Source organism: Oryzias latipes, chromosome 5 (genome assembly GCF_002234675.1).
Source record: "Oryzias latipes chromosome 5, ASM223467v1".
NCBI classification, from domain to species: Eukaryota; Metazoa; Chordata; class Actinopteri; order Beloniformes; family Adrianichthyidae; genus Oryzias; species Oryzias latipes.
The window spans coordinates 1,530,952-1,552,436 of record NC_019863.2 but is presented as its reverse complement, the minus strand read 5'-3'; the positions used below and the strand labels follow the sequence as shown (position 1 = coordinate 1,552,436).

General features: G+C 40.9%; 3 protein-coding genes across 4 annotated transcripts; 1 reads left to right on the top strand and 2 right to left on the bottom strand.

Annotated features, from left to right (window-relative positions):
• The first annotated feature begins 4,842 nt into the window (after positions 1-4,842).
• LOC101174084 (cyclic AMP-dependent transcription factor ATF-1) lies at positions 4,843-15,291 on the top strand. Of its 2 annotated transcripts, none has more exons than XM_020701471.2 (7): positions 4,843-4,950; positions 6,363-6,485; positions 8,712-8,809; positions 8,880-9,013; positions 10,310-10,492; positions 13,959-14,112; positions 14,481-15,291. In XM_020701471.2, exons 2-7 carry the CDS (start codon positions 6,363-6,365, stop codon positions 14,623-14,625), a joined length of 837 nt encoding a protein of 278 aa, XP_020557130.1. In that variant the 5' UTR covers positions 4,843-4,950; the 3' UTR covers positions 14,626-15,291. The 2 variants fall into 2 exon arrangements, with proteins under 2 accessions (XP_020557130.1, XP_004086159.1); XM_004086111.4 differs by having other exon boundaries at positions 4,852-5,019.
• LOC101162432 (methyltransferase-like protein 7A) lies at positions 14,907-17,330 on the bottom strand. Its single transcript, XM_004086149.4, has 2 exons — positions 16,332-17,330; positions 14,907-15,656 (listed from the first exon to the last, which is right to left on the bottom strand). The coding sequence occupies exons 1-2, from the start codon at positions 16,830-16,832 to the stop codon at positions 15,420-15,422; spliced, it is 738 nt and encodes a 245-aa protein (XP_004086197.1). The 5' UTR covers positions 16,833-17,330; the 3' UTR covers positions 14,907-15,419.
• Positions 17,331-19,646: 2,316 nt separating this feature from the next.
• Positions 19,647-21,201, bottom strand: LOC101174328 (methyltransferase-like protein 7A). The gene is made up of 2 exons (XM_011494580.3): positions 20,558-21,201; positions 19,647-19,900 (listed from the first exon to the last, which is right to left on the bottom strand). The coding sequence occupies exons 1-2, from the start codon at positions 20,942-20,944 to the stop codon at positions 19,667-19,669; spliced, it is 621 nt and encodes a 206-aa protein (XP_011492882.3). The 5' UTR covers positions 20,945-21,201; the 3' UTR covers positions 19,647-19,666.
• Between the last annotated feature and the right edge of the window lie 284 nt (positions 21,202-21,485).

Below are 21,485 nucleotides of genomic sequence, written 5' to 3'. Positions count from 1 at the left end.
ATTTTTATTCTTATCAGGCGTTGATTCCAATTTCTTTTGTCCATGTAAACACAGCTACAGTTCCTTCATTCACTATCTAATGTGGGTTAATGGAATACAATTTTACTCTTTATTTTGTGCATGTTAAACAGCTATTGATAGGGAAAGAAGCTACTGTACGTAATTAAGTCACTTTTTTTACTGTAAAGTTTTAATGTGATGATCTTGGAAAATATCATGAGATTCATGAGATTTCAGCATTCTTGAATTAGCAGATCAACCTGCTGGGCCAAACCCCTCTCCACCATTCAATTAATTGCTATCTATTTATCGGTCGATAGATAGATGTGGTCCATCTTCTCTCTAAACGTTGTTCTCTCCAGTTTGTGGCAAACTACTTGAACTCCTGACCTCACTGTGTGCCGCAGCACTCTGATTGGCTGATTTTTGGTCGACCATTAATTGAATGGTGGGGGAGGGGGAGGCTCAGCAGGTATTTCTCAGAAGTCATCAAACCTAAAACTCCTTATCAAGTCTCCAGATATTTTCGAAGGGGATTTATAATTATTTTTCTGGCAAATTTAAACTCTATACAAAGGAACAATGAGTTGTTGTGCAAACTGTTAGACTAAAATATACATTTGTATCTCTAAGGCACTTGCTTTTTTGCGTTTTATAGGTTATTTACTATCTTAGACACAATTTAATAAAGGGTTGAAACAATTCAGGTCCTGCAGTTTTTGACTGGACCTGGTCGTAGATGGTCTGAGTGTGAAAAATGTGATAAATAAATAATGTTGAATAAAGGAGGCACTATATTCCTAGGACTGGGACATCCGCGTCAGGACTCTGATCAGAGAGCACAGGACAGATGAGCGGTTTAAACTTTTATCTTCAGTTTTCTTCAGTTTTTACAGAGCTCACAGCCTTGCCACATGTAGCCTGCCTGCTCCCCTCCCTCCCTCTGTTTTTTCCTTAGGACCTTGCTCGTCCAGATACACGCCTGAACAGAATGTACTAAACAGAGAGTAATTCACAGCAGTGCCTGAACAAATTATACTTAGCAGGTGGAAATTTACAACAACAACCCTATTTTACATTTTCACAAGTCAAATAAAAGGTTTCAGAAATCAGTTTGAAAATGTAGGGGGTGGGTTTAAAAAAAATAAACATTTGTTTTTGTACAACCTTACAAAGGGCAAATATGTTGATTATCTATTAAATTTGCTACCATATCAAACATGTTTTTGACAAGTTCAAGAAATACAACCACAATAAGTATAACAGGGTATTATGGTCTTGATCCTGTGGACAAGATCAGCTGCACCTTTAAGAAGCCTGCCATGGATCATCAAGGGGGCGGAGCTTAAAAGACCAGATGACCAGAAACAGGAAGCCTGGGCAAATTAAAAATGTTTGGCTGAGATTGTTAGCAGTGTTTTAGGATTATGCTTGACGTCCCAGGGCCATTCCAATACAAGCTTTACACCACTGGATTACGTTTTTGTAGTTCTCTCTGTGAATGGGTTATTGCATTTTTTTTCCTTCACTTTTTTCCTTCCCATTGGATACAAAATTCACAGACTTGGAAAGAAGATGGTGAGATCAAGTCTGTTTATTTTGTTTATTTATGAGCGGTATTTCCAAATTTACAAAGTGAATGGTGGTGTATATATGGAGGAGTATATTTTGCTTAATGAACTGCTTGAGGGGTGGAGGGTGGGGTTATTATTGTTGATACATTTGAGACAGCTGATTTGTTTTTGACCATTATGTTTACATTTTTTACTCGCACATTTAATCAACTTAGTATTTAATTGCTTATCTGTGTTTTTCTGCGGGAGTGCAGAGGGAATTGTTACAATTTCCATTTGCTTATATACTTTATTTTATTTACTTTTTAATAATCAAAAGTTGAAAACATTTTGACACATTTTGCACCACTATAATAGGGTGCCCCTTAAACATCTCCATATTCTTAACTATAGTTCAGTTGCAGATATTACTGACCTTGTTTGGGGAGACCCAGGTTCAAACCCCACCTCAGGGTATTTTACATGATGGCTCATGCCAGTCTTCATACACTTTATGAACTTATTTCGTACTACAATAATCACAACCTTAATCTTCTAAACATTAATGCCCCCCTTAAAACTAGAACTGTCTCTTTCAATGTAACTGCCCCCTGGTTTACTTCCACCCTCAGGAAACTAAAATCAAGTGGACGCCAACTGGAAAGACTCTAAAAGCGGCCTCTATACCCATAAAGACACGTACTCCTTCTCCTCTGCAAAGACTCAATTCCCAATGCCAAATCTACATATTACTCCAGCTTAATAAACTCAAGTGAAGGAAACTCCAAAACCCATGTCTCTATACTCTCAAAGATAACAGAACCTCCAAATTTACTTCCTCCTCACCTGTTCAGCTCGGATTTCTGCAACACCATCGCAACCTTTTTCACTTATTTTATTTATTTCAATAAAACCCTGGTTCACATCCAATTTCCCCAAACTAAACAGCAGTAAAAAGAACTTTTACTTGTAGGCACCAAGTCCAGTCTAAGTAAAATAAATAACATAATCCCTTTTGACAACTCCCTCATCTTCCCCTCCCCTTCAAGTTAAGTGCCTGAGTGTCATCATGGACAGTCCTCTTTGCTTCACTTTTCACATTAACGTCACTCAGACAGCTCAATTCTACTTCTGGAACACCGACTGTCGTCGCCCTACCCTCAGCCCTCATTCCACTGCTATACTGGCTCACAGCTTCATTACATTTCGTCTGGATTGTTGTAATTCACTTAGGTAAAGACTCCCGCAAAAAACTCCCCACAAACTTCAACTAGTTCAAAACTATGCTGCCTGCATCATCATACAGTGCTCCCCGATCCATCATATCACACCCATACTCAAGCAGCTTCACTGGCTACATGTCCCCCACTGGATCACCTACAAAATCCTCCTTCTAATCTACAAAACCATTCATACCCCCCCCCCCCCCAAACTCTCAGATCTCCCTCAAGTTTTAACTCCCACCCACTCCCTTGGGTCGTCATCCTCCCCTCAACTTGTTATCCAAAGTGCTCACCTTGTGGAGAAATGGGCATTTAGTTGCTCTGCCCCACAACTCTGGAACCCCTCCTCCCCGACCTCCGGATTATGGACTCACTCCCTCTCTTCATCTCCAGCCTCAAAACTCACCTTTTCAGACTAGTCTACTCTTCCTGACTGGACTGCATATTCTTTTTAAACTTTAAACTTAACGTCTTTTAAATCTGTGCTTTTATCCCTTTTCGGCGACCTTGAGTTCGAAAAAAGGCACCTGATTAATAAAATGAATTATTATTATTAAAAAATTATGCATTTATCATGCATTTATTAATACTTCATACTTATAATTGTTAAAAGTGTCCAGAGTTATTGGTCAGTGGTCAATTCAGATTAAAAAAAATGGAAAAATTATTTTTAATTCCTAATAGAAAATGATTTGCTTCAGTAATTTGATATATTCTAACAGTTTATTGCTCTGAACAGAAAGGATCTCTTGTAGACTTGTGGAGACTCTTCTGGTCGGGTCTGAAGGAAACACTGATCCCCATCGCAGGAAATCTGTTGAAGCTTCTGACTGATGACACTGTTTCTAAACCACTAATTTGTAAAGATAATGCTCTGTTAAGGATTATCTCCCTATTATGGTGTATCTATCCTCTTTCCCACAATGAGCTCTAATAATGAAAATAGTTGTAAACGTTAATCAGTTCACATCAACCAATTTATGAATCAATGCTATGTATTTACTGAGGAACTAAATCAAAATATGTGAAATGGTTTTGATATGATCAAAAAGCACTCTTGAAGAATATGACAACAGATATTTACAACAAATGACCTGTTTTAGAAGTCTCAACCAATTTGACCACTGGCTTCTTTTAGCACTGGCTGGGCCACTAAGTCTTTTTTGTCAATAGTGCAAAATGCAGTCCTGTACCTCCTCTTCTAATATACAATGTCTAAAAGATTCTTACAAAATTTCTTAAATTTTACAGTATAAATACCAATAATAATAATAATAATAATAATGTATGTGAAACCCCATGCAAGAAGTGTAAAGAGGATACATTACATTAGCGATTTAATTAAAAAATTAGCGATATTTAATAAATCTTTAGATTTTAATTTTAAAACTGAGTCACATTAGGTATATTTTTAAAAAATATATATTTTTATATATATATATATATTATATATATATTATTTTTAAACTATTAAATATTAAGCAAAGCATGCTTTTCTAGAGATGCCATTTTCGGTTAATGGACCATCTTGATGTAATTCCCGATTAGACCTGTAGTTGGCCCCAAAGTACGCTTTTACAACAGCAGTGCCTAAAAAAACTGTAGGGGGAGATCATGAGCAAAGTCTGTGTGAAAATTCAGGTGAAAAAAATGCACTTTTGGCCAAAAGTGGGGACTTCTGGGAAAATGAGAGGGAAGCATCTATGGGCAAAGTAGAGCAGTTTTCAATCAAAAAAAAAGTGAGAACCGGCAAATGTCCTCACTTCCAGAAATTGACCTCACTTTGTTGGTTAAAAACTCTCGCTGGTCCTCAGTAAGCAGTAAGTGCAAGAACACACACACACACCCACACACACACACACACACACACACACACACACCCACACACACACTTGGGGGGGGGGGGTCTAAAAAGGTAGGCCTAACTAGACTTGGCTTGGTTTAAATAGTAGTTTTTATCCTGGAAGTGGTCTGAAAGAGCATTTCTTGCTTTTTCAACGCACTAGTTAGTTGCGCCAAGTCGTCAGCCAATCAGAACAGCCACAGAAAGTATTACGTAATGCCGTCTTTGCTCAACAGCCCCGCCCGTTTCCTTTCAGGGGAAAGTCAGCTATTTTTTTAGATGACATCCATGTGTTTTTAGCTGTTAGCCGTTGCTGCTTTGTAACTTTCAGGTAACTTTTTCGTGTGAAAGTGTGTGAACTTCAGGCGGCGGACAGGAACAATTATCGCGCCGTTGAAAGGTAAATTTGGACTGGCTGAGCAGCGGCGGCTCCGCTGTCGTCGTAATGGCGGCCGTCGCGTCGTCAGCTCCTCGCCGTTTTACGAAAAGGGAAGGTGTCGTTAGCTTAATGGCTCTTCGTATCGCTGACGTCTTTTGACGCGATAACTTGCGTGTCAGTGACAGAGTTTCATATATTTGCCCACGGAGACTTTAGCTTGTCCATCCGCTGAATCACAAAGAAAGTAGTGAAGCTTGTTACTTTTGAAGAAATGGTTTTAAAGCTTTAAAATGAACAACATCCGCTTCTTCACTGGTTAGCTACCGTTAACTTAGCTGCAGTCTTAGTAAGCTGGAAGCTTCCAGAATAGCGGCTCTCTCTCCCAACTGTTGCCGTTACTTTAGGGAAAAATCAAAAAGTTAGTCGGTGAAAATAACTGATTAAACGGCATTTACGTTACCGTTTTAGAATCTTGTAAAAGTCGCCCGCTAAAAGATTTAATAGTTTGTAGTAGTCATAAAAGTTCACTTTAGTTATTTTTCCCTCTGGATGACGCACCATCATCATCAAATCGGTTGAATACATTATATCTTGAGACAACTTTCAATAGTTTTGGAGAGTTTGGAATCGAAGTGACGACCAAAAGCTTGAACCATCACAACACTGACTGAGGCAGCGAGGCTGCAGTTCGCTGTTATGCAACACAGAACGACCAGAAAACGACAGTGTGGATTCACGTCTTCTCAGTTATTATGGAAGAAGTGCAGCAGCACTGACTGTCTGACATGTTGCAGCCATGCCCGCTTCCATCACAACAAGTCAGTTCCCACAGATACTAGCCACGACAAGCAAGCAGAGGATCTCAGGCTCCTCTGGAGGTCCGGGTCACAGTCGCCCTCAAATCGAAAATACAAAAGTCTTAGTATGACTCGGAGTTCTTACATGAGGTCTGAACATATATGGCAACCTGCAACAGATGTTGCGCAGCAGCATGTTATCATGGTGAATCCTGCAGCTCTCATGTGGGTCCAAACAAAGCGTGGCACTTTGTCAAGATACTATTGAAATAAAATTTATTTGGAAGTACATTTAGAAGCTAAGATATTAGGACATTTGTCATCGGAGAAATGTCTATTTTCCTCTGAAGCCGTTCAAGTGCATTATTATCCATTTGTAGCGAATAAGAGATTTCTATTTTAAAATTGTGTAGTAGTTGAGTCATGACATCTTGAATGAAATTCTTCAAATCTTGATTGTTTCTTTCAAATCTTAAAAGTCCAGATGCCATGACTCCACGTCAGGACATCAATTTGGATTAATGAGAACCTTCATCGACTTAAAATCCTATATATGTCATTTTCTAGATGTCACTGGGTGGTTCTTCTGTGGCTGTTGTGCAACTGCAAGGGGGTCAGTTACAGGTTCAAGGAGTAATCCAATCGGCACAGTCGTCAGTCATTCAGTCCCCACAGCAGCAAATTGTACAGGTGAGATCGGATGGAGTTGATGTTGATTCACAGGATCTTTGTGTTCGTTTGTGGTGCCCATCAGCTTCACTGCTAAAGCTGTTCCAGTGTTGATTCAGGGCTGTTGCTGGACGAGTTTTAAATTGGTTCTGAAACACCACCAGAAAAACCACAAACGGACACGTTTGGCCCGCTTAAAGTGAACCAAAGTTTGTTTTCCCTGATAATCCGGAACAAATTTTCCGCCTGAAAACACCCAAGCAGACCATGGTCCTGGACCCGAGACCATCTTTGGAGGTGGTCTCGGTTCGTTTCCAATTGGACTGAGCTTCGATTTGCTCTGAGATTCTTCAGTCTGAATGCAATCCGTCCTTGCAGCGAACCAGGGGAACCAAAACGGCCACCATAGTCGACGTCAACAGAGTAGGAATGAAGCAACACATGAGACACGGACAAATATAAAGCAACGATTGTCGTGTTATCAGACAGGAAAAAAAGAGTTTAACTGTTTTTTGTTAGAAAGTTTATTTTAACACCACTGAAAACGCCTCTTACATGCTTTTCTGTGTCTCGTTATACAGCACGTGCTGTTGTGACGTCATCCTAAAAGCTACATTATAGTTTCCATAACAGAATTCTCCTTAAACAATGTTATAACACCACAACGATAAGACACAGCAACTCATTGAAATGTGGTCGGATGAATTCAGGCTCATTAAAACAACATTTAACGTGACACACATTGGCTCTCTGTCTATATGTCATAGACACTTATCCGCGTATCGTCATACCCAATGTCTCCTCAGCACTGCAGCTGCTAGCATCCTTTGAGTTAAAGCATTGAACTATGCTTTTTTTTGTAATCTTTGTGTGTAAAATGAAATAGAAAATTCCTCTTTGGAGTGTAAGAAAGCTCATAAACACTTAATGAAAAATAATGTTCATGTTTATGCTTGGGGGGCCACTGTGCTATTGTGCTGCCAGATTACAGCCATTGTCGAATCTCCAGGTTTTCCTGCAGCGCAACAAACACAGAAAGTAGGTCTGACCTGAGATTGAAGCACATGTCTCCAGTTTTTTCTGGCTCACAGTAACCAGACGTTTGCACAGCTGCGGCAGCTGGCCTTCACCTTCTCCATGGGGGAAACCTTAACTGCTGATGCTGCAAAGAGTGATGCACAACAACGTTGTGTGTTTGTATTATTACGTAGGAACTAACAGCCAACATGAGCTGATGTCATTGCTGTAAACTGAGGATTTTCTACCTCTTGTTGTATGTTGCACTAAAGCTGAACACGTTTGTTGTCAGTGGGATATTTCTGACCCGGGGGGGGGGTTGCATGCATCAGCAACAACCATGGATAAGGGGTTTGAGTTAGCTTTTGTTGCGTAACAGTTTCATGAACCTAAAATAATAGTCAGTCAAGCAACATTCTTGGTGTGGAGTCCAGATTTTGACAGTATTGATATTGAAATATGGTTGCAATTTATATTTTACCTTAAACTTACGCAGGAAATAAAGGTTTATTTGATTACAGGTTAAATAAAAATCTGGCAAAAATAAATGTTTAGGATTCAGTTTAAAACAGGTGAATAAGCTAAGGTGCTAATCTGTTTTTGACATGTTCTTCAAAAGAAATATGTTATTGTGGGTTATGTAGCTATTTTTGATGTTTTTTAGATGCCACTATTGTAAAAAAAAAAGGAAAGGAAAGGTTTTGTTTTTTAACAGGGCTGAAAATGAATGAAATTCTAGCAATGAGGAAGTCAGATCTCTAAACTCTGACCTGTTTGATGCAAACCAGCATTTTCTCTGAACTACATCTGTCTAACAAATGGAAAGCAGCAGCGGTAGAAATGTCAATTTAGGCTGATAGATTTGCTGTTAAAAACGCTAAAAAATAGTTGTTCAGCAACAGAAAGCATCTTAAGAAGCCAGAGTGAGTGACTGACAGTTTGGTGAACTGCATAGCAGAATTTACTGGGATTGGGTATTATTATAAAATGATTATGTGGTGTATCTAAAAGTGTAAATGGTTTAGTGGAATCCCTAATACTGTCATTTGATACCCAGTTGAGAAGCAGATTCTTTGCAGTTATTTTTAAGTATGTATCAAACAACATTAAGTCCAGTTTTTACTTGTGTTAAGTGATATATTTTACAAATAAGTTGGAGATAAAGGCATCTATAGCTGTAGTATACAAACAAATTTTTCATTTGGCGTTATTTTACCGTCCACTGTTAAGGTCCAGGGTACAGATAGTGAAGACTCTCAGGACTCATCAGACAGCGGAGTAACAACCCAAAAGACCAGAGAAATACTTGCAAGAAGACCATCGTACAGGTAAATGAAAAAAAATGGATTGTTTTGTTTGATAGGTGATCCAGAACAGCTGATCCTTCTCACATTGCAGGAAAATCCTGAATGAGCTTTCCTCTGAGGAGGTTGCACACATCGAAGCAAAGGACAGCAGTCCCGCATCTACAGGAGGGACAGGTGTTACAGTACCAACCACACAAATCTATCAAACCAACAGCGGCCAATACAGTAAGAACTTCTTTTTCATCTACAGCTATCCCAAGTTTACAGTTTTTAGTAGTATGCCGGTCTGCTTTAAAGTTTCATTCCAATCATCCTTTGATCTGTTGTGAAAGTGATATCATATGATTAGGAAGATGCTGTTTTTAGGCAAAATCCAAAAACCGGAGTCATGTTCTAGAATGTAGTTTCTGCAGAGCAGCAGCAGTTTATCAGAAATTCACCTCTGAGTTGTGGGCAGGACTGCTGGCATGGAGTAAGCCTTCCCTTACTTCCCATGATCCCTTTGTTTACACTCTCTCCTGCTAGCTTACAGCCCCTCACAACCCCAACCTAACATTAGCAGTGCAACAAAAATGGTGAGCAGTATTGGAGCTATTCAGCCGTACAGCTTAGAAACAGATTCCAGCTCAGACGAGGTAAACAAAAACGAACATGGATCTATATGTCTGACAGTGAATGATCAGAATGGAGCAGAGCACTGTAGCAGCTGTGTCACATCTACAGGCTGTTTTTGTTGTTGTTGTTATTAAAATGTTCTCATGATGGAGGAGAAGAATTTAAGATTTAAACTGTATGTCTGAGTATTTCTATATTCAAATCATGTTGGATGAAAATAGATGAAAATCAGCGGTTTGACCAAATCAGGTTTGTGACGCATCAACCACCATGGGGGGGGTCAAAGTCTCCCTGCTCTGCTCCATTCTGATGCATCCACAGGAAAAACTGTACGCCTAGACAGCTCTGATGTTGCTCGCCTTTTTTTGCACTGCTAATGTTAGGTTGGGGTTGTGAGGGGCTGTAAGCTAGCAGGAGAGAGTGTAAACAAAGGGATCATGGGAAGTGAGGGAAGGCTTACTCCATGCCAGCAGTCCTGCCCACAACTCAGAGGTGAATTTCTGAAAAACTACTGCTGCTCTGCAGAAACTACATTCTAGAACATGACTCCGGTTTTTGGATTTTGCCTAAAAACTGCATCTTCCTAATCATATGTGTAATATGCTAGTGGGAGAGAGTGTAAACAAAGGGGTGATGGGAAATCAGCAAAATGCTAACTTCTGTGCGAACAGTTAACTCAGAGGTGAATTTTAAATGAATTCTTGCTGCTCTGCAGAAACTATGTCTTAATAAAACGATTTTGGCAAGAAAAAACGGCATTATCATAATTAAAAGGCCAATTTGAACACTTTAAAATAGAGAAAAATATAGCTGGAATGGGACTTAAACAATATAAAGAAAAGCTAAAAATCCACTGACAAAAAAAGCAGCTAGTGTGACTCTCTTGTCATCTGCTGTATCTTCTAGTTACCATCGCTCCAAATGGGGCAATCCAGCTGGCATCTCCAGGCTGTGAAGGCATTCAGGGACTGCAGACTGTCGCTATGGCCAACTCTGGAGGGGGACAGCAGGGCACCACCATCCTTCAGTATGCTCAGACGCCTGACGGCCAGCAAATACTTGTGCCTAGCAATCAAGTCGTTGTACAAGGTAAGCAATGAACTGGTAGTAGAATTTTAAAATCACTCATCAGGAAAAATGTTGTTTTGTAAATAGACTGGAGCCAGAGATGTACTGCTATATTCAAACCATGAATACTGTTTTAACCCTTGTGCTATTTTAGATGACCCCCCCCTTACTTTGACGTGTTCTCTCTACCATGACAAAGGTGGATAAAGTTGGAAAGATTTCATGTAATCCATGGACACCAGTGAAGATCACAAATCATTGAAGAAAAAAGGTTCAGAGCACTGTCTAGTGGGTCTAGATGACCCAACTCCCAATGTTAAAGTGCCTAGGATAGCACAAGGGTTACATACACACAGAAGTTCACAGATCAACAATCACCCTAATTATTGTGTACCAAGTGTGAAAATCTCCCATTCACCAATGAAATACCCAATAAATAAATAACCAAAGTGAAACATCAGTACAAAAAACACAGCAAGGACTAAACAAAAGTAAGACATTCAGTGTACACAGGTGTTGTAGTCAATTGCAGCTTGATGTTAATGTGCAGTTCACAGTTATGTCAAGGTGGATATGGTGACTGGAGAAGGTGTGGGGTGCAGTATATGCAGTCTGTTGAGATATGCAGCAATGCAATTCAGTTCACAATTTCCTCAGATGAGAAGGTTGGAGGGGGGTGGGCCGGTTGGTGGGTGGGGCTGTTCAGCAGCTGCACAGCCACAGTCTGGTTGTCCTGGCCTGGATGGACCTGTCCCTCCTTCCTGAGGGCAGCAGGTGGAAGAGGTGCTGCTCATGCTGGATGTTGTGGCCTCTCTTTGGACAGTGGGTGGTGTAGAGGCTACTCATCTCTGGGAGAGTTGTCCCGATGATTTTTGCTGCTGTTTTGAGCACCCGTTGGAGTCTCTGCTGATCAGCCTTTGTGCAGCTGTAGAACCACACGTCAGAACACTGCTGATGGCACTGTTGTAAAAGTTCACCATCAGCTGTCCGATGGTGAACTGATGATGATGGCATTTTTAATTATGATTATGCCTGATGTTTTTTTTACTACATCTACAATAATATTCTTGGTCTTTTTGATGTTTAATATCTAGTTATTGTGGCACCATGACACCAAGTGTTGCACTTCTTTCCTGTAGTTCCTTTCATTATTGTCATTGATAAGTCCAAGGACTGTAGTGTCATCTGTAAATTTAACAATGAGGTTAAACAGTCATGTGTGAACAGAGAGTAGAATGAAGGGCCCAGCACACACCCTTGGGGGGCCCCTGTATTGATTAAACGGTGGATGAAGTGCACTTTCCCACTCTAACACTCTGCAGTTGGTTAACAAAACTGCAATCCAATTGCATGGTGTGGTTTTAAGTCCAAGATGGTGTAGGCTTGAAGGGCTGAATAACGTTATAAGGCGGAACTGTAGTCAACAAGAATAAGCCGTGCATAGGTGTTCTAATGCTGTAGTAACCTATGGAGCACAATGGCATCCTCAGTTGACCTGAGGATGCATATGCATATTTTGGAATGCTGTTGGCTAGCATTCCAAAATAGTCCGAGCAAATTTAAAGAAAGAGTAGAATGTGAAAAATATAATATGAGAGAAAAGGTTAACAAACACAGGATGACCGCCAGATTTCAGCGGTCATTGATCCAGTGGTAACAGGTGTTTTGTGTCTTTAATCTTCTGTGTGAACCGAAGGTGCCAGTTCCTAATGCCATGCATAGGAGTTTACTAAGAAGAACTCTGGTCTGCTGAACATTTGAGTGAAACCACATGACTATCATTCTCCAAACAGTCCTCTCTGTGACATCATTTTCTGTTGGATAAGTGAGTTGGTTGTTGATGTTGACTCTTGTTTTTTCACTTTGTTTGGAAAGGGTATTTTGCGTCTTAGTGACCATCCCTCAATGACTAGTTAGCCCTTACAGCTGCTATGTTGTTCTGACCATAAGGAGCCATGTGGATGATTGGAGAAACACAGACATATTTTCAGACCAGGGCTGCACGATATGAAGAAAACTTGCGATATTACTGATCAATATTGCGATGACGATATAACTTGCGGTACATAAACAAATAGCAAAACTACCAAAAACATAAATTCCATTTCAGTGCAACAGCTTAAAAATTACACTCCAAATGACCCTCGTCTACATAAGAGGGAAACGTCTAACATAAAAGGGCTCCATCTGATTGCTCAAATGCATAAAGGGATTTATTTGATACGTTAAATACTTCAAGCTCCCATTAGATCGTTTTAGCACACTTAAGATAACCATTTATTGGCGTCTTTTGCGATATGCTTACTGCACAGATTGATATGGCGATAACGATACATTTGCGATTTATTGGGCAGGCCTATTTCTGACATGAGGCGGACCGCATTATAGGTCTCATTTAGTAAAAGAAAACAGTCACATGTGTGGTAAATCTACACTACCCACAATGTCTAGAGACCACGAGGCAGGAAATTGGTCTGAGTTGATGGGAAGTTTTGCTTTCATTTGTGCCGTTCTTCACGTTTGCCTCTGTTATCTGCAATAAACAGCTTTTATTGAGAGTCCACACAAAAAGTCCAACTTTATTTACAGTAACTTTCAACATTGTTCACTGTAAATCATAAAACACAAATAGCACTGACTTTTTCAAATGATGTCAAAGTATGTATTCGTCTGGGAGGCTCCTGACTACAGTACCCATAATGCTCCAACAATCCATCAAGCGCTGTGGCTTTGTGGTTTACCAAAGTCATACTAAAACATTTGGACAGATTTTTGAGCGCCGTGTACCACAGAACATCGGCTCACGTTCTGTAAGAACACAGGATGGGGCTGAAAACTGTGAGGAAGAAGAGAGAAAAATGCCAGTGAAATGATGCCAGTTGTCTTCCTTTTAATAAAGAGAATATGGAAACTGAAATTCACCACTCAACTTTTTAAAAAGTACCCCAGTCGGATTGAAGAGGTTTGGAAACCTGTAAAAGTGATGTTTGGTAACCAGGTTTTCCACAGTTTACCTGATTACAAGATTTCAGCTGTTTGTAGCTGGACTGACTGTGCCGTAGTGTTTTATTAGTCTACACACAAGTGACCTTCCATCCGCCTAGAACAGGTTGGCCTGTAGTCCAGGTCTGCTGCTATGATGATTCGAGGTCAGAACAGCCTTGGAGCAGTTTGTCGTCTAATTACTCCGCTAATGGTTTCTGCTGTTAACCCTTGTGCTATTTTAGATGACCCCCCCCCTACTTTGACGTGTTCTCCCTACCATGACAAAGGTGGATAAAGTTGGAAAGATTTCATGTAATCCATGGACACCAGTGAAGATCACACATCATTGAAGAAAAAAGGTTCAGAGCACTGTCTAGTGGGTCTAAATGACCCAACTCCCAACGTTAAAGTGCCTAGAATAGCACAAGGGTTACACTGCTGTGTTTCTCGCTTGGGGTTAATCCTGCTGAAAAAAAGAAAATCTTTTTTTCTTCTTTTTCAGGAGCGGGAGGAGAAGTCCAAACATATCAGATCCGCACAGCCCCCACATCTGCTTCTCTCTCTCAGACTGTTGTCATGACTTCTCCTGTTGGACTCTCCCAGACTAAAAGTGATGATCCAACACTCAAAAGAGAAATCAGGCTCGCTAAGAACAGGTAAACAGAAAGATTTTAGTTTTAGGGGCCAGAAAGCCCATCTAATCTTTTCCAGAGGAAAATGAGATTGACTTCTTATCATTTTCTTTAATGTTTTATTAGCAGGATGTTAATAATTGTATTTTAGCCACAAGGTCAAAGGATAAGGTGTGAATCTCAGATGAACCTGTCATGTAAATGAAGTTTTTATCAATGAAAGCTCTGACATTTTTCACCTGGTTTCAGTGTTTTACAATTCAAAAAAAGGAAATTTCGTATAGCAATCTCATAAAGAGAACCTTCTTATTTTGACTTTTCTACTTTGCAATGAGTCCCTTTTGTTTCCCCTTCATTGTAAAACTGTATTTTTTTCCCCGGATCTTTTGCAGAGAGGCAGCTCGAGAATGTCGGCGGAAGAAAAAGGAATATGTCAAATGCCTGGAAAACCGCGTAGCAGTGCTTGAGAACCAAAACAAGACTTTGATTGAAGAACTCAAAACCCTGAAGGATCTTTACTGTGTTAAAACAGGATAACGGGCTTCAGAAAGAGCCTTTTTGAGTGTGAACGTGGCACAGATCTACCATGTGGACGTGACAAGGTTTCTGGGAACACTTGGTTTCACTCAGATCATGTTTTTTTATCTACTCGGTTTGATATAAAAGTGACTTAAGGCAGTAAGAATTAAATGTGCAAATAAACCAATTGGCCATTTTTCCAACTGCTGTTTTATACAGAGAAATGCTAGTGCTATGTCTGATTTTTAGTTGTGTATATTGGGAGGTTTGAAATTGTGAGCTTTAACTTTTCAGTCCAAGTTTTCATTTGCATCCCTTGTCCTGTTTTATTTTTTTGTCCATATTGTTTCCATGTTGCTGTAGCCTCTGCAGAATTCTGACTGTATGATTCTCAATGACATCATTTCTCTTCTGTTATGTCAGCCAACAATTCCCCCAGTTTACCATTTCGATGTTACAGCTGCCATTCCTTAACTGTGTGCAATGGATCATTAAGGGGAAGGGGAAAGATGATGGGACGGGTGATTTGTTGGGGTTTTACTTGGCAGTTACTTAGACAATCAGGGAAAAAGCACAGTGTCCAGGTAATATTTATTCTGTTCATCTCGGGATGAGTGGAAAAGAAGAACAAAAGTGTATGAAAAGTTTCTGATTCTGTGAGTAAATAAATCTATTTTCGCTCAGTAGACTGTGGATGATGTCATGCTGTAGCTATTTAGTGACACAGCAGCTTTATTGATTTCATTTTGAGCTCATTAACGATTCAACACTTTTATAAAGTTGAACACTGTGATGGTCGTTCATTGAAATCCTTACTTTATCGAGTATCCCACGATGTGTGGTCTTATCATTTGAGATACCTCTAAAACATCAACATGTCTGATGTAAAGTTCAGAAAATCCAGCAGTCTCCAGGTCCTTCCACGTTGCCTTGGTAACCTTGCATCCATCTCCCAGGTAGTACCACAGAGGCTCAAAGATGTATTGACAGCCATAAATCCACCAGGACGAGTCTGATATTACGTGTTCCAGAAAATAAAATGCTCCTCCCTGCAAGTCAGATGTCAGAAATGTTCCGAATTTAGTCGTTATTTCATTTCTCATAGAAACTAACTGAAACGTCATCTGGTTGATCTGAATGGGGCAGAGTTAAAAAAAATGGAATCCCCATTTAAAAAAGCAGCATTGATTCATGTCATTTATGGCTGGATTTTATTGAAACCACATAAGTCTCTTAAAAAAACAAAAGTATCAATTTGTTTTTAATGTAAGTTTAGTAATTTATGAAAGTTTTAATTTTTTTCATAATTGCAAAGACAGCTTTTATGATCAAACAACATATTAGGGATTTAGAGACCATGTTTTAAAATGGAACTTAGATCAATGTATTCATGGTTAGTCAAATATTAAATGTGAAGTTGTAAATTGGGATTTAATACTTTTAGTGAAATTTACTTGGTTTTCCTAATAGAATTTCCTCTCTTTTTTTTTTTAAAGTAGGTACGTCAACAGTGTTAACTTTTAGGTCTGAGTTACTAGACTACACATACTTTAATACTACATACATCACAGTAATACTGCATAAAGTAAGTATGTATTATACATTTTCAGATGATTTTGTTTAGATGATCACTTCAATCGTCTCATAACCTTTTGTTTGAACGTTAACGACCAAAGCTGTTGGACAGCGACTGACATGCGCACTCGGGGCCTGAACTAACCCACCTTTCTGAGCACGCGCTGGGCCTCCTGCAGGACTTTCTGCACGTTCTTGACGGAACACAGAACCAGCGTGCAGACCACCACATCCACAGATTCGTCCTGGATGCCCCTCAGGTCCTCCCCAGAGACGACCAAGAAGCCCTCATAGGTCACGTGCTTGTTCGCGTCCATGTTCCTGCGCAGGTAGCGCTCGAAACCCGGATTGGGGTCAGTGCAGGTCACCGTGCATCCGTTGGGGTAAAACCTGAAGTTTGCCCCGCTCCCACAGCCGATCTCCAGCAAGCGAAGGGTCCCAAATGAATCCGCGAACCTGGCCATGTTCCGGAAGAGTTCCCGCTTCAGTCTATGGACTTTGTCGTTGTAAGAAAAGGTGATGGTGAAGGCGAGGAGCGGAAACAGACGTCGGTGGTACACGTCACAAAAACCCGCCATCTCCATCACACTCAATGGTAAAGTCATGACCACCACCAAGAGTCTGCACAGTCTGAGAAAACAAGCCCGCATTGTCCCACCTGCAGAACCACGACGGTTCTTCAGAAGATCAAGAGATTAAAGCGCTGGGGGGGGGGGGGTGCAGGGTCTGATTCAGACCGCAAGGCGGCGCCGCTGAGCAGCTGCGGGCTTTCTATGTGGACGGACCATGCTGATGCTGATATCCACTATTTTAAAATCACTGCTTTATGGCGTTTCCACAGAGAATGTTTTTATCCTGATGGCATATGTATGTTCTGTAAAACAACTCATTAGACAAAGATAATTATTTTATTTTGCTTTTTGAAACTGTTTTATGCTTTATTACACACTTTGGTGTGAGATTGTCAATTTTCTGATTTAAAAAAACCTGTTAGATATTCCATTGAAGTTTTAAGTGATCTTACAAATCCTAGCATGTTGGCCAACTACAGACCGATATCAAACCTGTCCTTTATTTCTAAAATCCTAGAAAGAGTTGTAGTTAAGCAGCTTTACTGCCACCTACAGGACAACAGCCACTTTGAAGACTTTCAGTCGGCGTTTAGACCTCACCACAGTATGGAAACTGCTCTAGTTAGAGTCTCTAATGACTTGTTATTGTCCTCAGAAAAGGGACTACTTTCTATTCTGGTCCTGTTGGACCTCAGTGCAGCCTTTGACACTATCGACCACAGTATTTTACTCCATAGATTAGAGCAGGACATAGGGATCAGAGGATCTGCTCTCCAGTGGTTTAAATCCTATCTGTCCGATAGGTATCAGTTTGTTAATGTAAATGGCCATTCCTCTCAGTGCACTCGAGTCAACTATGGAGTCCCACAGGGCTCAGTCTTAAGACCGATCCTGTTCACGCTTTATATGTTACCCCTAGGAAACATAATCAGGAAACACAGCATTAATTTTCATTGTTATGCCGATGATACGCAGTTGTATTTATCCATGAAACCTGACCAGAATGACGATATAGAGAAACTGAACGCCTGCATCAGAGACATCAAGACCTGGATGACAATTAATTACCTCCTCTTGAACCCAGAAAAAACTGAGGTCATTATATTTGGTCCTAAAAACCTCAGAGATACTCTGATTGATCGGATAGTCTTCCTGGATGGCATAAGTATAGCCTCAAATTCCACAGTTAGAAACCTTGGGGTTTTACTTGACCAGGATTTATCATTTAAGGCTCACATATCTCAGGCGTGTAGAACTGCCTTTTTTCACCTTCGGAATATTGCTAAGATCAGAAATCTACTTTCTAAGAGTGATGCTGAAAAACTCATCCATGCATTTGTTACGTCGAGGCTGGATTACTGTAACTCCTTGTTAGCAGCGTGTCCTAAGAGTTCCTTAAGAAGTCTCCAGCTTGTTCAGAACGTAGCAGCTAGATTGTTAGCTGGAACTAGCAGAAGAGATCACATCACTCCTGTGTTGGTTTCACTTCACTGGATCCCAGTTGATTCTAGAATCAAGTTAAAATTCTCCTGCTTACCTATAAGGCCTTACATGGAATGGCCCCATCCTACATTAAAGACCTCATAGTCCCTTACCATCCAAACAGAACACTTCGCTCGCAAAATGCAGGACTGCTTGTGGTTCCTAGAATTAGTAAAAGTACGGTTGGAGGTAGAGCGTTTAGCCACCAAGCCCCTGTCTTATGGAATAAACTCCCAGCTCATGGAAGAGAGGGCGACTCAGTTTCTACATTCAAAGCTAGACTGAAAACATTCCTCTTTGGACAGGCTTATTGTCAGACTAGTTAGTAATCAGAGATTATTTAACTTAATGTTAATGTGTTTAACCCTTATGCTATCTTAGGTGACCCCCCCCTTCCATTGACGTGTTCTCCCTACCATGACAAAGGTGGATAAAGGTGGAAAGATTTCATGTAATCCATGGACACCAGTGAAGATCACAAATCATTGAAGAAAAAAGGTTCAGAGCACTAGTGGGTCTAGATGACCCCACTCCCAATGTTAAAGTGCCTAGGATAGCACAATGTAAGTTTAATGTAACACAAGGGTTAAATTAAACTTAATAACAATAACAATTAGTTGTCAGTAGGCTGCTAGACGTTGAAGCTGGGGTAACTATGGTGCACTGGGGTTCTGTCCTCTAGTCTCATCTACTTCTACTCTCCGTCTCTTCTCTGTTATTGAACGTTTATTCATCATTTAGTTCTCCATGCCTCTGTTTGGTGCAGTGATTCATGTATTGTCCCTCTATCCCTCTCCTCTCCTGGGGAGTGGGAGTGCTTCCAGATTCCAGTTGGCTCATCCGTGCTCCTGTATTAGACCGTGTACCTCGTCTCTGGCTCGCTTCTGCTCCTGCTCCTACACCTGGCTCTGGATCCCGTCTACGGGTCGACTCGCCCCCCCCGACTGTCCCCCCAGCCCCGTTTGGATGAAGCTCGTCTGCTGGACTTTAAATATGTAGTTGTAGATTTAGATAAGTTAATTCTTCTCTAAGAGTTCTGGTAAATCGCCTGTCCATCCTGGGGGAGGATCCCTCCTTCATGTGGACACCCCTGAGGTTTCTTCGTTTTTTCCGGAATCCGTTTTTTTTAGGAGTTTTTCCTTACCGCGAAGGAGGGTCTAAGGGCAGGGATGCCAGTATAGCTTAGTCAGTTTGTTAGTTCTGTTTAGTATTTTCCTATTGAATTCTATGTATTGATGATCCTTTTGAGTTCATGTTTCACTTTTTCAATTAGCGATACGAAGCCCATCGAGACAACTGTTGTTGTGAATTTGGGCTAATAAAATTGAATTGAAAAACCATTCTGCAGCATGTCACTTTTTTCGTTATATGTCTGATATTCAAGTGAAAGCAGATCATAGAAGGAAGAAGTTTTTCTAAAATGTAAGAACCTATTTAATGCCGTAGCCCACAACATGCTGTTTGACGATTCGGGCGATTGGGGCCTCAATGTGTCTCAGTTTGAGGTCAGAGAATCCCGCTTCGTCCAGGTACTTCCAAGTTTCCCGCGTGACGGCACATCCATCCCCAAAGTAATACCACAGAGGCTGGATGACGTGCTGGAAGAAGTACGTCCAGGTGGAGGGATCTGCAACCACGTGCTCCAGGAAGAAGAAGGCCCCCCCCTGTCAGGCAGACACAAAGGCATGCACATTTAGTATTTAATACTGCATTAGATATAAAGGCTTAAACAAGACACACACACAAAGCTTCATTGTGAAAATGTTGTAAATGTGTTTGCCTCAGTGCTTCTACATTATTCTAGTGATTGTTTTGTTAATAATTAACTCTGTTATCTGCGTTAGTCTCTTATCTACTTCATCTGCACTGTAAAAATCCCCACAAATACATATTTTAATTACTGCTGGGTTATAGGGAGTAATGCTAATAGCATTTGGAGCTCCTGTAAAAGTTTTTATTAAACCCTCACTGATATGTCTGGATCAAATCAACCCAGAGAAATGCCTTACATTGGGAAAATTCAATAAATGATAAGGTTACTCAAAATAATAAAAATAACAAAGAAAAGAGAGAGAGGATCCAGACAAACTTTACATATTTTATTAGTCATAAATATTGCTTATTTGTCCAAACATTGAAAAAAGTAAACGATTAAACCACATCACACCCCTCCCCTTCAACATTTTAGTTTTTAGAGGATAATGATTGTTTTTTCAATAAGTGACAAAGACATGAAACTAAAAGTATCCTGGATCTTTGAAAAATCCACCTGAAGGAGCAGAAACAAGGCTGAACATGAAACTTTACGCAGGACAGCTTACCGGCCGCAGGACTCGGATGGCCTCCCGCAGAGTGGCTGTGACGTCACGGACGGAGCAGAGCACCAGCGTGCAGACCACCGCGTCCACGGACTCGTCCTCAAACGACCCCAGGTCCTCCCCAGAGGCCACCACGAACTGCTCGTAGGTCAGGTGGTCGTTCTTCTCGATGTTGGTCTTCAGGTACTTCTGGAAGTGGGGGTTTGGATCCGTGCACAGCACTCTGGAACCGGCTGGATAGAACTCAAAGTTTGCTCCAGTCCCGCAGCCCACCTCCAGGATAGTGAGCGGTCCGCGGGACGGAGCGAACTCCGACAGGCTGCGGAACAGCTCCTTCTTCTCCTCCTTCATGATCTTGTTGTACGCCTCCGTGAAGCGACTCAGCCACATAGGTCAGGAAAGATGACGCGTTTGTATCCTTCATACAGACCCAGCGCTTTGATCAGATGCAGAGGCAAACACAGCACATTGACCACGGCGGTCCAAAACTTCATCACACTCATCTTCAGCTCGTGGGTGGGCGCGCGTGCTCTCTCCTTCTCTCTGCGCGACTCATTCGTTCTTCCGTGTTATTTTTTTACGGTTGTTGAATGACCCTTGTCTCGTTACTGCCGCCAACAGGCTGTACCGACTGAAAGTGGGCGTGGATCCGCGTCGCCCCCCTTTGGTGGACTCCTGGATCCCGCTTCCAGCTGTGACTCACGCCTCCACCACCAGGGGGCGCAGCGGAGCGTGTTTGTCAGATCGCCTTGAATGTTGGAGACAACAGTAAACACAAACACCAGTTAAACCATGTAGTTATTCAACTTTATAAAAATAATCACCAATCTAACACAAACCAAACAACAAACACACAAAAACAACAGTATAACACCGATAACACACATTGCAAGTTAAAAAAACACCCCCCCCCCGAAATACAGCCTTAATT

Coding starts and splice junctions, on each gene's coding strand:
- LOC101174084 (XM_020701471.2), top strand. CDS start 6,363: ATGTCACTGGGTGGTTCTTCTGTGGCTGTTGTGCAACTGCAAGGGGGT. Junction 6,486..8,711: donor CACAGCAGCAAATTGTACAG/GTGAGATCGGAT, acceptor TCCACTGTTAAG/GTCCAGGGTACAGATAGTGA. Junction 9,014..10,309: donor AACCAACAGCGGCCAATACA/GTAAGAACTTCT, acceptor TGTATCTTCTAG/TTACCATCGCTCCAAATGGG.
- LOC101162432 (XM_004086149.4), bottom strand. CDS start 16,832: ATGCGGGCTTGTTTTCTCAGACTGTGCAGACTCTTGGTGGTGGTCATG. Junction 15,657..16,331: donor CCCAGCGCGTGCTCAGAAAG/GTGGGTTAGTTC, acceptor TCTGACTTGCAG/GGAGGAGCATTTTATTTTCT.
- LOC101174328 (XM_011494580.3), bottom strand. CDS start 20,944: ATGTGGCTGAGTCGCTTCACGGAGGCGTACAACAAGATCATGAAGGAG. Junction 19,901..20,557: donor CCATCCGAGTCCTGCGGCCG/GTAAGCTGTCCT, acceptor TCTGCCTGACAG/GGGGGGGCCTTCTTCTTCCT.